Here is an 18232-nt window from a genome sequence, read left to right on the forward strand (position 1 = left end):
TACAAAATACCAAAAACATTACTTTGCTTTCATTACTCTTTTGTTACCGTTACCATCACTATCATATTACTTTGCTACTAAAACACCTTGCTGCAGATACTAAGTTTCTAGGTGTGGTTGAATTGACAACTCAGCTACTAATACTTGAGAATATTCTTTGGCTCCCCTTGTGTCGAATCAATAAATTTGGGTTGAATACTCTACCCTCGAAAGTTGTTGTGATCCCCTATACTTTTGGGTTATCAATGAACTTAATTATCATGAACATAGTCTAAAACTTTGCAATATGTCTTGTAGATCAAATGGCCCACGCTAATGTTGCCCTCAACTTCAACGCGTTCCTAGAGAAAACCAAGCTGAAAGACGATGGTAGCAACTACACGGACTGGGTCCGTAACCTGAGGATTATCCTCATAGATGCCAAGAAAGCATATGTCCTAGAAGCACCGCTAGGTGATGCACCTATTTTCCCAGCAACTCAAGATGTTATGAACGCCTAGCAGTCGCGTAGTGATGATTACTCCCTGGTTCAGTGCGGCATGCTTTACAGCTTAGAACTGGGGCTCCAAAAGCGTTTTGAGAAGCACAGAGCATATGAGATGTTCCAAGAGCTGAAAATGGTTTTCCAAGATCATGCCTGGGTCGAGAGATATGAAATCTCCGACAAGTTCTACAGTTGTAATATGGAGGAGAATAGTTATGTCAGCGAGCACATACTCAAAATGTCTGGGTTGCACAACCGCTTATCTCAGCTGGGAGGTAATCTCCCGGATGATGCGGTCATTGACAGAATCCTTCAGTCGCTCCCACCTAGCTACAAGAGCTTTGTGATGAACTTCAATATGCAGGGGATGGAAAAGACCATTCCTGAGGTATATTCAATGCTGAAATCAGCGGAGGTGGAGATCAAAAAGGAACATCAAGTGTTGATGGTGAATAAAACCACTAAGTTCAAGAAAGGCAAGGGTAAGAAGAACTTCAAGAAGGATGGCAAGGGAGTTGCCGTGCCCGATAAGCCAGTTGCCGCGCCCGGTAAGCCAGTTGCCGGGAAGAAGCCAAAGCATGGACCCAAGCCTGAGACTGAATGCTTTTATTGCAAGGGAAATGGTCACTGGAAGCGGAACTGCCCCAAGTACTTAGCAGATAAGAAGGCCGGCAATACCAAAGGTATATGTGATATACATGTTATTGATGTGTACCTAACCAGCGCTCGTAGTAGCTCCTGGGTATTTGATACCGGTGCGGTTGCTCATATTTGTAACTCAAAACAGGAGCTGCGGAATAAGCGGAGACTGGCGAAGGATGAGGTGACAATGCGCGTCGGGAATGGTTCCAAGGTCGATGTGATCGCCGTCGGCACGCTACCTCTACATTTACCTACAGGATTAGTTTTAAACCTCAATAATTGTTATTTAGTACCAGCTTTAAGCATGAACATTGTATCTGGATCTCGTTAATGTGAGATGGCTACTCATTTAAATCTGAGAATAATGGTTGTTCTATTTATATGAGAGATATGTTTTATGGTCATGCCCCGCTGGTCAATGATTTATTCTTATTGAATCTCGAACGTGATGTTACACATATTCATAGTGTGAATGCCAAAAGATGTAAGGTTGATAATGATAGTCCCACATACTTGTGGCACTTCCGCCTTGGTCACATTGGTGTCAAACGCATGAAGAAACTCCATGTAGATGGACATTTGGAGTCTCTTCATTATGAATCATTTGACACGTGTGAACCATGCCTCATGGGCAAAATGACCAAGACTCCATTCTCCGAAACAATGGAGCAAGCAACCAGTTTATTGGAAATCATACATACTGATGTGTGCGGTCCAATGAGCGTTGAGGCTCGCAGTGGTTATCGTTATGTTCTCACTCTCACTGATGACTTAAGTAGATATGGGTATGTCTACTTAATGAAACACAAGTCTGAGACCTTTGAAAAGTTCAAGGAATTTCAGAGTGAGGTTGAGAATCAATGTGACAGGAAAATCAAGTTCTTACGATCAGATCGTGGGGGAGAATATTTGAGTCACGAATTTGGCACGTACTTAAGGAAATGTTGAATTGTTTCACAACTCACGCCGCCTGGAACACCTCAGCGTAATGGTGCGTCCGAACATCAAAATCGCACTCTATTGGATATGCTGCGATCCATGATGTCTCTTACCGACCTACCGCTATCATTTTGGGGTTATGCTTTTGAGACTGCCGCATTCACTTTAAATAGGGCTCCGTCGAAATCCGTTGAGACGACACCGTATGAATTATGGTTTGGTAAGAAACCTAAGCTGTCGTTTCTAAAAGTTTGGGGATGCGATGCTTATGTCAAGAAACTTCAGATCGAGTTGCTACTGAACTTCGTAGGTCCACAAGGACATGTTCCGCACCAGAGTGGTACGGCAACCCTGTCCTAGAAATCATGTTGTTAGACAATGGTGACCTTCGAACTATGTAGAAGCGATGGCGGGCCCGGATTCCTACAAATGGCTTGAAGCCATGAAATCCGAGATAGGACCCATGTATGAAAATGAAGTATGGACTTTGACTGACTTGCCCGATGATCGGCGAGCCATAGAAAATAAATGGATCTTTAAGAAGAAGACAGACACGGATGGTAATGTAACCATCTATAAGGCTCGGCTTGTCGCTAAGGGTTATCGACAAGTTCAAGGGGTTGACTACGATGAGACCTTCTCACCCGTAGCGAAGCTGAAGTCTGTCCGAATCATGTTAGCAATTGCCGCTTCTATGATTATGAGATATGGAAAATGGACGTCAAAACAGCATTCCTTGATGGTTTCCTTAAGAAAGAATTGTATATGATGCAGTCGGAAGGTTTTGTCGATCCTAAGAATGCTGACAAGGTATGCAAGCTCCAACGCTCGATCTATGGGCTGGTGCAAGCATCTCGGAGTTGGAACATTCGTCTTGATGAGATGATCAAAGCGTTTGGGTTTACGCAGATTTATGGAGAAGCCTGTGTTTACAAGAAAGTGAGTGGGAGCTCTGTAGCATTTCTCATATTATATGTGGATGACATACTATTGATGGGAAATGATATAGAACTCTTGGAAAGCATAAAGGCCTACTTGAATAAGTGTTTTTCAATGAAGGACCTTGGAGAAGCTGCTTACATATTAGGCATCAAGATCTATAGAGATAGATCGAGACGCCTCATTGGTATTTCACAAAGTACGTACCTTGACAAGATATTGAAGAAGTTCAATATAGATCAGTCCAAGAACGGGTTCTTGCCTGTATTGCAAGGTGTGAGATTGAGCACGGCTCAATGCCCGACCACGGCAGAAGATAGAGAAAAGATGAGTGTCATCCCCTATGCCTCAGCCATAGGATCTATTATGTATGCCATGCTGTGTACCAGACCTGATGTAAACCTTGCCGTAAGTTTGGTAGGAAGGTACCAAAGTAATCCCGACATAGAACATTGGACGGCAGTCAAGAATATCCTGAAGTACCTGAAAAGGACTAAGGATATGTTTCTCGTTTATGAAGGTGATGAAGAGCTCGTCGTAAAGGGTTACGTCGATGCTAGTTTCCACACATATCTGGATGACTCCAAGTCACAAACCGGATACGTGTATATTTTGAATGGTGGGGCAGTCAGCTGGTGCAGTTGCAAGCAAAGCGTCATGGCGGGATCTACATGTGAAGCAGAGTACATGGCAGCCTCGGAGGCAGCACATGAAGAAATCTGGATGAAGGAGTTCATTACCGACCTAGGAGTTATTCCAAATGGGTCAGGCCCGATGACTCTCTTCTGTGACAACACTGGAGCTATTGCCCTTGCCAAGGAGCCCAGGTTTCACAAGAAGACCAGGCATATCAAGCGTCGCTTCAACTCCATTCGTGAAAATGTTCAAGATGGAGACATGGAGATTTGTAAAGTGCATACGGACCTGAATGTCGTAGATCCGTTGACTAAACCTCTTCCACGTGCAAAACATGATCAACACCAGAACTCTATGGGTGTTCGATTCATCACAATGTAACTAGGTTATTGACTCTAGTGCAAGTGGGAGACTATGCCCTAGAGGCAATAATAAAATGGTTATTATTATATTTCCTTGTTCATGATAATTGTCTGTTGTTCATGCTATAATTGTGTTATCCGGAAATCGTAATACATGTGTGAATATTGAAGGAAATATGCCCTAGAGGCAATAATAATGTTATTATTTTATTTCCTTATAGCATGATAAATGTTTATTATTCATGCTAGAATTGTATTATCCGGAAACAAAATACTTGCGTGAGTACATAGACAAACTAAACGTCACTAGTATGCCTCTACTTGACTAGCTCGTTAATCAAAGATGGTTATGTTTCCTAACCATAGACATGTTTTGTCATTTGATTAACGGGATCACATTATTAGGAGAATGATGTGATTGACATGACCCATTCCATTAGCTTAGCACCCGATCGTTTAGTATGTTGCTATTGCTTTCTTCATGACTTATACATGTTCCTATGACTATGAGATTATGCAACTCCCGTTTACCGGAGGAACACTTTGTGTGCTACCAAACGTCACAACGTAACTGGGTGATTATAAAGGATCTCTACAGGTGTCTCCAAAGGTAAATGTTGGGTTGGCGTATTTCGAGATTAGGATTTGTCACTCCGATTGTCGGAGAGGTATCTCTGGGCCCTCTCGGTAATGCACATCACATAAGCCTTGCAAGCATTGCAACTAATGAGTTAGTTGCGAGATGATGTATTACGAAACAAGTAAAGAGACTTGTCGGTAACGAGATTGAACTAGGTATTGAGATACCGACGATCGAATCTCGGGCAAGTAACATACCGATGACAAAGGGAACAACGTATGTTGTTATGCGGTCTGACCGATAAAGATCTTCATAGAATATGTGGGAGCCAATATGAGCATCCAGGTTCCACTATTGGTTATTGACCGGAGACATGTCTCGGTCATGTCTACATTGTTCTCGAACCCGTAGGGTCCGCACGCTTAAGGTTTCGATGACAGTTATATTATGAGTTTATGAGTTTTTATGTACCGAAGTTAGTTCGGAGTCCCGGATGTGACCACGGACATAACGAGGAGTCTTGAAATGGTCGAGACATAAAGATTGATATATTGGACGGCTATATTCAGACACCGGAAGTGTTCCGGGTGATTTTGGGGAAAACCGGAGTACCGGAGGGTTACCGGAACCCCCCCGGGAGAAGTAATGGGCCATATGGGCCTTAGTGGAGAGAGAGAAGGGCAGCCAGGGTGGGCCGCGCGCCTCCTCCCCCTGGTCCGAATTGGACTAGGAGAGGGGGGGCGGCACCCCCCTTTCCTTCTCCCTCCTCACTTCCTCCCCCCTTCTAGTAGGAGTCCTACTCCTACTAGGAGGAGGACTCCTCCTTGGCGCGCCTATAGGGTCGGCCGGCCTCCTCCCCTTGCTCCTTTATATACAGGGGCAGGGGGCACCCCTAGACACACAAGTTGATCCACGTGATCGTTTTCTTAGCTGTGTGCGGTGCCCCCTTCCACCATAATCCTCGATAATATTGTAGCGGTGCTTAGGCGAAGCCCTGCGACGGTAGAACATCAAGATCGTCACCACGCCGTCGAGCTGACGGAACTCTTCCCCGACACTTTGCTGGATCGGAGTCCGGGGATCGTCATCGAGCTGAACGTGTGCTAAAACTCGGAGGTGTCGTAGTTTCGGTGCTTGATCGGTCGGGACGTGAAGACGTACGACTACATCAACCGCGTTGTGCTAACGCTTCTGCTGTCGGTCTACAAGGGTACGTAGATCACACTATCCCCTCTCGTTGCTGTGCATCACCATGATCTTGCGTGTGCGTAGGAATTTTTTTGAAATTACTACGTTCCCCAACAAATACATAGACCGCAACATGTCCCTAGTGAGCCTCTAGTTGACTAGCTCGTTGATCAATAGATGGTTATGGTTTCCTAACCATGGACATTGGATGTCAATGATAACGGGATCACATCATTAGGAGAATGATGTGATGGACAAGACCCAATCCTAAGCATAGCACAAGATCGTGTAGTTCGTCTGCTAAAGATTTTCTAATGTCAAGTATCTTTTTGCTTAGACCATGAGATTGTGCAACTCCCGGATACCGTAGGAGTACTTTGGGTGTGCCAAACATCACAACGTAACTGGGTGGCTATAAAGGTACACTGCGGGTATCCCCGAAAGTATCTGTTGGGTTGGCATGAATCGAGACTGGGATTTTTCACTCCGTATGACGGAGAGGTATCTCTGGGCCCACTCAGTAGGACATCATCATAATGAGCTCAGTGTGATCAAGGAGTTGATCACGGGATGATGTGTTACGGAACGAGTAAAGAGATTTGCCGTAACTAGATTGAACAAGGTATCGGTATACCGACGATCGAATCTCGGGCAAGTGCTATACCGGTAGACAAAGGGAATCATATACGGGATTGATTGAATCCTTGACATCGTGGTTCATCCGATGAGATCATCATGGAGCATGTGGGAGCCAACATGGGTATCCAGATCCCGTTGTTGGCTATTGGCCGGAGAGATGTCTCAGTCATGTCTTCGTGCCTCCCGAACCCGTAGGGTCTGCACACTTAAGGTTCGATGATGCTAGGGTTATTGGGAATAGATGTACATGGTTACCGAATGTTGTCCAGAGTCCCGGATGAGATCCCGGACGTCACGAGGAGTTCCGTAATGGTTCGGAGGTAAAGATTTATATATGGGAAGTCCAGTTTCAGTCACCGGAAAGGTTTTGGGGTTTATCGGTATTGTACCGGGACCACCGAAGGGGTTCCGGGGGTCCACCTGCCCCGAAGGACCTAATGGGCTGTAGTTAGGTGGGAACCAGCCCCTTAGTGGGCTGGTGCGCCTCCCCCCAAGGGCCCAAGGCGCCTAGGGTTGGAAACCCTAGGGGGGCGGGCGCCCCCTAGTTGGAAACCCTAAGGGGGCCGCCGCCCCCCCTCTAGATGGATCTAGGGGGCCGGCCCCCTCTCCCCTTCCCCCTATAAATAGTGGGGGGTGGGAGGGCAACCGCACCCCTTCTCCTGGCGCAACCCTACCCCTCTCCCTTCTCGTCTCTCGCAGTGATTGGCGAAGCCCTGCTGGAGTGCCACGCTCCTCCACCACCACCACGCCGTCATGCTGCTGCTGGACGGAGTCTTCCTCAACATCTCCCTCTCTCCTTGCTGGATCAAGGCGCGGGAGACGTCACCGGGCTGCATGTGTGTTGAACGCGGAGGCACTGTTGTTCGGTGCTTAGATCGGAATCGGCCGCGATCTGAATCGCTTCGTGTACGACTCCACCGACTGCGTTCTTGCAACGCTTCCGCATCGCGATATTCAAAGGTATGAAGATGCACTCCCCTCTCGTTGCTAGTAAACTCCATAGATTGATCTTGGTGATGTGTAGAAATTTTTTAATTTCTTCAATGATCCCCAACAACACGTTGCTGCTCAAAATCTACATGATCATGTCTACAAAGTCCCTACTCATTATTGCATAATGACCCGGCCCTTGGGGGCTACACTGGTCGAAATTTTTATGAGCATCAGGCAATTACAAGTCCCAGGTTGCTGCAAGCATGACAACCCGGCATTTGGGGCTACATATATGGAGTGTTCAGTATTTACTAGTGACTGAGATGAACAACATGGATTTCTTCAAAGTGGCAGTATTTATATTGAAGCAAGTTTTAAAGCCATCACTTTGTTCTGCTCAAGACTTTGGGGCTACAGTTAATATGGATATAAGGGAGATTTTTTTTTCAAATTCTCAGTTTTGAGTAAACAACATTACCCGACGTCACCAACAATCATGACCCGGCGTCACCAATAATTATGACCCGGCGTTCGCAACAATCATAACCCGGAATTATCAGTTTTTATAACCCGACGATTTTGGAAGTCATAGCTCAGCAAGATCTACAAGCCGGCTGAATATCAGTTGAATATTTCAGAACCAATATTTTTGTCAAGTCAGAGCATTGAAGGCCGATTCAAATGGATTCTTTATTTACAATATTTCTTCTGCAAGCAAGTTGATTATGAAGCTGGTATATTGACCCAGATTTTCTAAAAGAAGAAAATGACAAGGACTTAAGGATGTTCAGGTGCCGGTTTACAGGAATTCTTAACCCGGAGCACAACCTGTCAAATTTGTTCTTGTGTTTATTTTGCAGAAAGTTTACCATGGATAAATCCAAGCTAAACTTGGGGGCTAATGTCGGGGATATACCCTGCGGTGTAACCCGGCCGGACTTGGCGACTCACTAATGACCTGCCTTGACTGGACGACTCACTAAGTGACCCGCCCGAGCCTGACGACTCATGGGTGACCCGGCGAGCGGATAAGAGGAACGACAAGACCCGGCGGCCCAGAAGGCGGTTCATGGAAGGCCGACTCATGTTATGGTGGGCCGGTTTATGAGGAAAGCACAAGGAATATTCTCCTACAAAGGAAGCAAGACTAGGACTCCACTTGTAATAGAGTAATCCTAATCCAACTAGGACTAGTCATGTAAACCGCCCCTTCAACATATATAAGGAGGGGCAGGGCTCCCCAAAGAAGGAACAAGAAACAATCTCTAGGGCTAGACACAAAGGGGGAGCCGGCTTATGCGCCGACTCTCTCATGAGTATAATGAGATCTGGCCACAAACAACATGTATGGCTATTACCGGATGATGTTTCCCAGGGCCCGAAGCTGTCTAAATCCTTGTCTTGTGTTGCATCTCTCGATTCCGCTCAACCCCTCTCAAGTTACTATAAAGATGCGTTGGCCTCACGACTAAGTCCTCACACTAGGACATCTGCCGTGACAATTCCATGACAGAGAGTGATGGCTTCACATATAAGAGTATGATGAATAAAAATTGTGGAAAGTTGACAAATATAGTTTTGGTCATTGTTGCAATTAATAGGAAGTAATAAAGAAAGATAGGTCTTCACATATAAATATACTATCTTGGATATTTTTTATGATTGTGAGCACTCATTAAAATATGACATGCTAAAGAGTTGATGTTGGACAAGGAAGACAATGTAATGGGTTATGTTTTCTTACATCTAAGATAAATTATATTGTCATGGATCATCCAACATGTTGAGCTTGCCTTTCCCTCTCCTGCTAGCCAAGTTCTTTGCACCAAGTAGAAATACTACTTGTGCTTCCAAATATCCTTAAACGCAGTTTTGCCATGAGAGTCCACCATACCTACCTATGAATTGAGTAAGATCCTTCAAGTAAGTTGTCATCGGTGCATGCAATAAAAATTGCTCTCTAAATATGTATGACTTATTAATATGGAGAAAATAAGCTTTATACGATCTTGTGATGTGAAAGTAATAAAAGCGACAGACTGCATAATAAAGGTCCATATCACAAGTGGCAATATAAAGTGACGTTCTTTTGCATTAAGATTTTGTGCATCCAACCATAAAAAGCGCATGACAACCTCTGCTTCCCTCTGTGAAGGGCCTATCTTTTACCTTTATCTTCTACCTTATATAAGAGTCATGGTGATATTCACCTTTCCTTTTTACATTTTATCATTTGGCAAGCACAATGTGTTGGAAAGATCCTGACATATATGGCTAATTGGATGTGGGTTCGCATGAACTATTATTGTTGACATTACCCTTGAGGTAAAACGTTGGGAGGCAAAACTATAAGCCCATATCTTTCTCTGTGTCCGATTAAAACTCCATACCCATAAATATTGTGTGAGTGTTAGCAATTGTGAAAGACTAAATGATAGTTGAGTATATGGACTTGTTGAAAAGCTCTTATATTGACTCTTTCCTATGTTATGATAAATTGCAATTGCTTCAATGACTGAGATTAGAGTTTGTTAGTTTTCAATGAAGTTTATGATTCATACTTGAAATTATGATTGAATTGTTACTTTAGCATAAGAGATCATATGACAATATATATATATATATATATATATATATGTTGTTGTTCTAAGAATGACCATGATGCCCTTATGTCCGTATTTTATTTTTATCGACATCTCTATCTCTAAACATGTGGACATATTTTTCGATTTCGGCTTTCGCTTGAGGACAAGCGAGCTCTAAGCTTTGGGGAGTTGATATGTCCATTTTGCATCATGCTTTTATATCGATATTTATTGCATTATGGGCTATTATTACACATTATGTCTCAATACTTGTGCCTATTCTCTCTTATTTCACAAGGTTTACATGAAGAAGGGGAATGCCGGCAGCTGGAATTCTGGGATGGAAAAGGAGCAAATACTAGAGACCTATTCTGCACAGCTCCAAAAGTCTTGAAACTTCACGGAAGTTATTTTCAGAATATATAAAAATACTGAGCGAAGAAAGCACCAGAGGGGGGCCACCCACCAGCCACGAGGGTGGGGGCGCGCCCTACCCCCTGGGCGCGCCCCTGCCTCGTGGGCCCCCTGGTGACCCTCCGGTGCCCATCTTTAGCTATATGGAGTCTTTCGTCCGAGAAAAAATCATAAGCTAGCTCATGGGACGAAACTCCGCCGCCACGAGGCGGAACCTTGGCGGAACCAATCTAGTGCTCCGGCAGAGCTGTTTTGCCGGGGAAACTTCCCCCCGGGAGGGGGAAATCATCGCCATCGTCATCACCAACGATCCTCTTATCAGGAGGGGGTCAATATTCATCAACATCTTTACCAGCACCATCTCATCTCAAACCCTAGTTCATCTCTTGTATCCAATCTTTGTATCCAAACCTCAGATTGGTACATGTGGGTTGCTAGTAGTGTTGATTACTCCTTGTAGTTGATGCTAGTTGGTTTACTTGGTGGAAGATCATATGTTTAGATCCATTATGCATATTAATACCCCTCTGATTATGAACATGAATATGCTTTGTGAGTAGTTATGTTTGTTACTCAGGACATGGGAGAAGTCTTGCTATTAGTAGTCATGTGAATTTGGTATTCGTTCGATATTTTGATGAGATGTATGTTGTCATCCCTCTAGTGGTGTCATGTGAACGTCGACTACATGACACTTTACCATTGTTTGGGCCTAGAGGGAGGCATTAGGAAGTAATAAGTAGATGATGGGTTGCTAGAGTGACAGAAGCTTAAACCCTAGTTTATGCGTTGCTTCGTAAGGGGCTGCTTTGGATCCATATGTTTCATGTTATGGTTAGGTTTACCTTAATACTTCTGTTGTAGTTGCGGATGCTTGTAATGGAGGATAATTATAAGTGGGATACTTGTCCAAGTAAGGGCAATACCCAAGCACCGGTCCACCCACATATCAAATTATTAAAGTATCGAACGCGAATCATATGAGCGTGATGAAAACTAGCTTGACGATATTTCCCATGTGTCCTTAGGAGCGTTTTTCCTTATATAAGAGTTTGTCCAGGCCTGTCCTTTGCTACAAAAAGGATTGGGTCATCTTGCTGCACCTTATTTACTTCTATTACTTGTTACTCGTTACCAATTACCTTATCACAAAACTACTTGTTACCAATAATTTCAGTGCTTGCAGAGAATATCTTGCTGAAAACCGCTTATCATTTCCTTCTGCTCCTCGTTGGGTTCGACACTCTTACTTATCGAAAGGACTACGATGTATCATCTATACTTGTGGGTCATCAGTAGGCATAGCCTTCGAGGCCACTCGGGCCGCCGCCGTCATCCCGTTTGGCCATCGGTTGAAGCCCACCTAGGCACCACGACATTTGTCACCGACCGCGGCAACGCATTCGCGCTGCAGCCGCTGCATGTCTGTCTCCGCCTTGCGTCGACCCTTCTCCTCCTTGAGGGCGGCCCGCTCAGACTCGACGACGTCGAGGTAGAGGAGGTCCTTGCTGATCTAGGACCGGTCCAAGGCCCACGTCGGCGAGGACACATGACACCACCGCCTAGGTCTTGGCAAACTATGCCGAGTGGCGTTGTCAGCGCGGCTCCGCCTTGGTGAGGGCTTTCGAGCCCCTAGACGAGGAGGAGGCCGCGTCGTGTAACCCGCTGCCTTTGAGGTAGTACACGAGAGGGTGTGCAGGTGTGGCGAGACGGTTGCCGCTGCTTCTGCTTGACGGCGACCAGCTGTCACTAGGTGTTGGGCTGGCGGCGCAGTGGGGGCGAATGCTCCTTGACGCGACGTTTGATCGGGATGCCCCAGTTGTGGCGAGGATGGTTGCGGTTGCACCGGCTCATCCAAGAGGGACATGACAAGCCCGGCCAGCAGCAAAAGTTGATCCTCCTTCAATGTGGCCCAGTGCGGTGTGGTGGCTTTGGTATCCAGAATAGATTCCTCACATGACGCACTGGGCGGTGGCTAACGTACGTCTGATCTGGCCTAAATGGATTGCCGCGTCGAAGGTCTAAAAGTGTTTCGGAGGACCGAACATATGTGAGACTTTGATTTCTCTAATTTAACAAATGTGAGACTTTGATTTCTCTAATTTGAAGTTTATACATGAATGGCTCAGAATTCATAAATTAAAGGTAGAAAATATTGGTATTCGAACTTTAAGATTTGAGAATACATACTATGAAAGACCTGTTGAATCTAGGAGCAGACGAGACGAGAAGCAAACGGTGCTCTTTAATTTTGTGCTACATATAGATACCACATAGAAAAAAACACTACACTAACTTGCGACTTCCCGCGTACAAACATATTTCGGCCCTGGTGCAGGAACCAGCTGCAAAATTTCAAATCTCAATACAGCACAGGTGTGTGAACAATGGCACCCCAAAACCCCCGCTTCCAATAGCCAAACCAAAGCTGTCGTTTGACTCCATGAGAAGAATCTTTGTATACTTCTCAAGTGTTTGAAAATAGCCATGGCAAGAAAACCCAGGTCCGCATTCTGTTATGCGCATCTCTCACCACATTAACTGGGTACTACTGTCTCATCAAGTCCTCCGATGTGAAGCTGTCCTCTTCGCTTGTTTCGCAGACGCCTTCTTTATGTTCGGGTTCGGTTTTACTCTCTGAATGACCCGCTTGAGTTCATCAGGCTTCTCATGCGGATCAATTTCCCCGTACTGTATTGGCTTAATAACAACACCAGGCTTCTTCACAATCTGAAAGGTAGGACAGAAAACAGCAATTAGAACCATAGAAGCGTGTCTTAATCAACTGCATTAAGGAATCAAGGGGTTGACAAAAAGTTAATGTATTGGTCATTGTTGCTTCAAGATAATTGTCCACAACCTCAGATTCTTGTTTCAAAATAACTGTATCAAGGGAATCAAGGGTATAGTTGTTTGGGAAGTTTCCACTTTTGTGGCCATAACCCACATGCCACTATGCTTCATTTGTTATCTACTCCCTCCGTTCCTAAATATTTGTCTTTCTAGACATTTCAAATGACTACTACATACGGATGTATGTAGACATATTTTAGAATGTAGATTCACTCATTTTGCTTCGTATGTAGTCACTTGTTGAAATGCCTAGAAAGACAAGTATTTAGGAACGGAGGGAGTATTATCTAACTTACAAATAATTTATTTTAAATTAGAAGGTGATCAATTGGAAATAAGATACCCCTTAGCTTGAGCTTAAGACAATTTGAGATAAAATATCACTGATAGATCGGCCATACTGCCCGGCCATCCTTCTGGTGCTATTTAACCTCACGAACCCTAGTTCATGACAGATTTATACCCGTAATAAATGCTTCAGGAGAGGATAAGTGGATGCAGCTAGTATGTCATCTAATAGGGGTATGAATGGTCATTTCTTAGAATTGGTTCTTTTTCAGTCTGCGTGTCTGTTGGGTTGTCGAGAATTATAGTTAAACTTAGCTAAGTACAAAATTAGAGCCTGGAGACTTAAGACGATGTACAAGTATTTCCAAGTCAAGAGTGTTTTACTATTCTGGTAAGAGAAGTATTATAATCAAGAAAAACATTATCATCAAATGTGGTTTACTATTCACGGAAAAGAAGTCTTATCATCAAGAAAGATTAATCATCAAATATATGTACATAACATTCTCTATCCAGAATGTTAAATATAATAAACAAAATGAAAATCCTAAACGAGCTTATAAACAAACACCTTGGTTGCATATGCACAGGAAATAAACTTTCACTGTACATGCAGTAGGATGAATAGTTGTAACTTCCAAAGTGCAGCTTTGGATCACTCCACACAACCATTAATAATCTTAAATGCTTAACAGCTTCATGCATCAGCTAGATATAGATGTACTTACCGCAGGTCGGTTAAGAGCAGAGAGTGATATTGCTGGGTTGAAATCAGGTCCAAGAGGCATACGCATGCTATTTTCATACACATCATTTGAGGTGTATGGGAAAGGAAGATTCGTTGCTAAAAGTTTTTCAGCCTGCAAACAGCAGAGTACTCCAAATTATTGCTTAATAGCAACAGTTCATGGTCAAGTAACATCCCAGAAACAAATATGATATATAACAAGGCACATATTTTACCTTCTTGTCAACATGTTCAGAAATAATAACGTGTTTTAGCTTTGCATCCTTCCTACTCTTTAAGGTTTCTTCCCTCTTCCTTTTGGCATCTTCATGTTCTTTCACCATCCATGAAGGAAGTCCTCTTTTCTGTTGTACATGAGTCCACTGCCCCCAACCAGGAACAAGTGCAGGTTCTTCAGGTTCAGGATTTTCTTCATTTAAAGCTTCCACTTTATCTTTCACAAACTCAGCTTCAACATCATCACCAGCAAAAGCTTGACGTATAAGATCAGCTTGCGATGGAAGTTCATAAGTTTCCTTTTCATCAGAGACAGTCAAGAAACCGTCAACCATCTCTTCCTCAGAATCTGAATCAGAATTGTGAGGCTGCTACCCCCCAAAAAAAAGCAATGAGTAACCATAATCAACTTGATTAGAAAGTAGGAACCAACGTCGGTGCTGAAGGCAAACCTTAGGGTTTGAATCCACAGAAGGGATCTGCACTTTGGAGTTATTGCCACTCTCTTTAATATTGTTACCACCATTTGTTTTGCTATTTTTGACCTGGTCAGTAACAAAAGTTACAGATATGGAAGAGAAATATGGCAAGGAATCAAAGAGCTTTCAACACAAGGTGCCAGTACAAGTACCTTCTTCCACGAATTATCCGCTAACATTCGAACTTCAATGTCTGTCTTTGGGCCTGGGCTTTTTCTAGTACCATCAAAGCTCTACATGGGATTATACATAAGATTTCTATGGTAAAAACCATATGATACTGCAAAAGTGTAAAGGTTAGAACATCTTACAACGTATAGATCATTCTGTTGTTCATCGTCGAGCAGTGCAGTCCCAAGTTGGACATCATCTGCCTTGTTATTCGCATATTCTGCCTTCTTATTTACTTCACTGCTGTCGAAATGTTGACCAGAGTCAGAGTCATACTCACTGTCACTGTTCTTGTCAGCATCACCTAATTTTGGCCTCTTGTTTGCCTCTTCATGTGCCCTTTTCACAGGCCCAAAAGTTCTTTTACCTGTCACCTTCATTGAATCTACATTCTCCTCGGTGTTGTCATCCTCCAATTTCCTTAAGGATTCCTCCAATTCTTCATAATCTAGCCGTGTTTCCTCATAAGTTGCATCTGCACGCTTTTTCATAGCACGCTCCTGCAGATAAGAAAATAATTATGATGATGGGTTGTGTGATGCAACAGCAGCAACGCAAGCAAAATTATATTTAGTAAACATATGCACAAACAGGAACACGATGTAAAACTGAAAGCGCACCATGAAAGGCAATGAAAAAACTCCAGACTTTGGAATCTCATTATCTTCTTCAATCACTTTACGAATCTTTTCTTTCCCTCTGTTCAGAAGCTTTGCTTCTAATTTGCTTTCATCTTCTTCATCATCATCGTCGTCATCAGAACTTTCATCACTACTACTAGATCCATCTTTTATGGAATTCATTTTTCTAGTAAGAAGAGCATGTTGTTGGAGTTGTGCTGTAATAGCATCTCGAGTGCCATCGTCTTGAACAGACAAACCACGCTTCAAGATTCGCTTTGCCCATTTCGAATTATTCTTGTGCTTCAGTGTCATCCTTTCCTGATAGATAGATTAGCAAAGTTAACAGGGAGATACACAAGGGAATTGTCAAAATAAACTATGAATTACCTCTGCACGCTTAAATTCTAGTTTCTTAGCAGAGTCTTTTGCAGCTTCAGGATCTGCTTCCAAGTCTGCTGCCTTCAGTTTGTCCTTCTTCAACAACCGGTGGAAAGTCCTGGACTTAATCTTCTTCACGCGTTTTGCTTTCGTTTCATGACGAAACAGAAGGCTGCGCATTTTAGCAAGACGATTTTGGCGCTCTCTCACATCCTCCACCTCCATCTACACAAATTCATGAACCTATTAGCATAGGAACTTCTGAGCTCTGAAGCTTGAAAATTACACATTATCACTAAATATGCCCAGTCAGCAAACCAATAAGCATTAACACTCATCAAGTACCTAACTGATCTAGTGAAGTGAGATAAAGCAGCATACCTTGTTAAGTTCCAAGATTTTAGCACCATCATTCTTGTGTGCTTCCATAATTTCTGTGTTGTTAAACACACTGGCCATCTGCTTCTCAAACGATGACCTTGGTTCAAATTTGCTAGCAATTGCCCCAACAGTATCAACACCTAAGTTCAAATCATTTTCAAAGCGAAGTGTGGCAGCTTCCCGGTTGTCCTTCACTATCCGCTCCCACTTGCCGATTTCCTTCTTGGATAGGACGTATGCCACACTACGGTCCATCTTGTCCCTCTGCCCTTTTGGAAGTGGGGGCTGCACGACCATTGGCTTTTTCTCCTGCTGCTGGACCATCTTACGTATCTTGCTATACCCAGGCTTATCCTGGATATTATCCAAGAGATCATGAATTGTTACCGGACCATCTCCAGGCTGCAAAAGCAGCTCCTGTGCCTGTTTCTTCTCCTTCTTCTTCCTATTGCCTATTCAAGAATGATACAAATCGGTTAAATCTTTATCATGATCTTTAGAATGTCATGACAAGGACCAAACTTTCATGCACGGCATTTTTTAGTTCAACATCTTTGGTTAAAAACCCTACAATATGTGTAGGGGCTAGCAACTGTTACAAAACACAGAAATTCAGCATAAGTGACCCAATTTTGTTCCATGATAGGTACAGCAATCTCCTAGGAGTATATAACTATCTAACTAATATGCCCCAAATGTATTACCATCGAAGGCTTCTCTAGGCATTCCTGTCGTTTCCTGGAGTATTCTTATCTGCTTCTCCTCGTCCACATCTCCGTCATCGTCTTCTTCCATATCCTCGCCTTCATCCGAAGGCACATCCTCGTCCTAAAATATAAGCACAAATGTTTACTATAGCTTTGCTTCCAAATATGCATGTAGTTTAACACCAAGATCTCTTTACTGGTAGAAACCACCTCGCCATTTTCTTCTACAATGCACACCAAGAGCCGAAGACCCGCAAAGTTGCATCTTTACCGCTGAACCAGAAGCTAAAATCACGCGCACAGGGGAGAAGTGGCACGTACCGCATTGGAGCCGTCGCTGTCGAAGTCGTACTCGTACTTGGCGACGGCGTCGTAGCGGTCGTTCTTGCGCGCCTCCTCCTCGGGCACCCCCTCCTCGTACTCGTACACGTCCTCGCCCACCACATCATCCTCGTCGTCGTCGTCGTCGTCGGAGCCCCGGTCGCGGGCAGGTCCCAGCGACTCGAGCTCCCGGCGCAGCTTGTTGGGGAGATGAGGCCCCTGGCTGCGCTTCTCCCCGGGCCTCCCCGCCCCGCCCCTGCCCCTGCCCCGGCCGCGGCTCCTCCCGGTGCCGCGTGATGCTCTGGGGGTCAGGGTATTGGTTCTCGCCTTTGTGTTGGGCTTCGTTCCGCCCATGGCGTCGGTGGTGGCTGGGATGCGTGCTCGATGGGCGGCTACAGCGGCGCAGCCAAGCGCAAGGCGGCGGCGGCGGAAGGTTTAGGAATCAGGAGGAGGAGAGAAGAGGGAGATGCCACGGCGGGCTGGGAAGGCGCCCAGTTAAGGACTCTACGCCGCTGCTACTGGGCCAGGCCCATTTTCAGCTTTTGCGTGGCTGTTCGCTAAGGGTTTTCTGGTTTCTGTTCCGATTTTGCCAGTTTCTTTTTTCTGTTTTCTTCTTTCCTTCACTGTTTTCCTTTTCTTTTCTGCTTATTTTATTTTTACAGCTTTCTGTTTTCTTGCAAGTTTTTTACAAGTATTTTTTCCATTCTGAGGTCGACGAGGAAGTAT

The 18232-nt window shown here is 44.3% G+C and overlaps 1 protein-coding gene across 1 annotated transcript; it reads right to left on the bottom strand.

The window, feature by feature from the left end:
- Positions 1-12476: 12476 nt before the first annotated feature.
- Positions 12477-17958, bottom strand: LOC119328946 (uncharacterized protein C57A7.06-like). Its single transcript, XM_037601935.1, has 11 exons — positions 17507-17958; positions 17183-17306; positions 16479-16930; positions 16107-16322; positions 15717-16037; positions 15237-15596; positions 15078-15158; positions 14899-14991; positions 14446-14814; positions 14211-14342; positions 12477-13071 (listed from the first exon to the last, which is right to left on the bottom strand). The coding sequence occupies exons 1-11, from the start codon at positions 17858-17860 to the stop codon at positions 12901-12903; spliced, it is 2673 nt and encodes an 890-aa protein (XP_037457832.1). The 5' UTR covers positions 17861-17958; the 3' UTR covers positions 12477-12900.
- Positions 17959-18232: the final 274 nt, after the last annotated feature.

Source organism: Triticum dicoccoides, chromosome 7A (genome assembly GCF_002162155.2).
Source record: "Triticum dicoccoides isolate Atlit2015 ecotype Zavitan chromosome 7A, WEW_v2.0, whole genome shotgun sequence".
Classification (NCBI taxonomy): Eukaryota; Viridiplantae; Streptophyta; class Magnoliopsida; order Poales; family Poaceae; genus Triticum; species Triticum dicoccoides.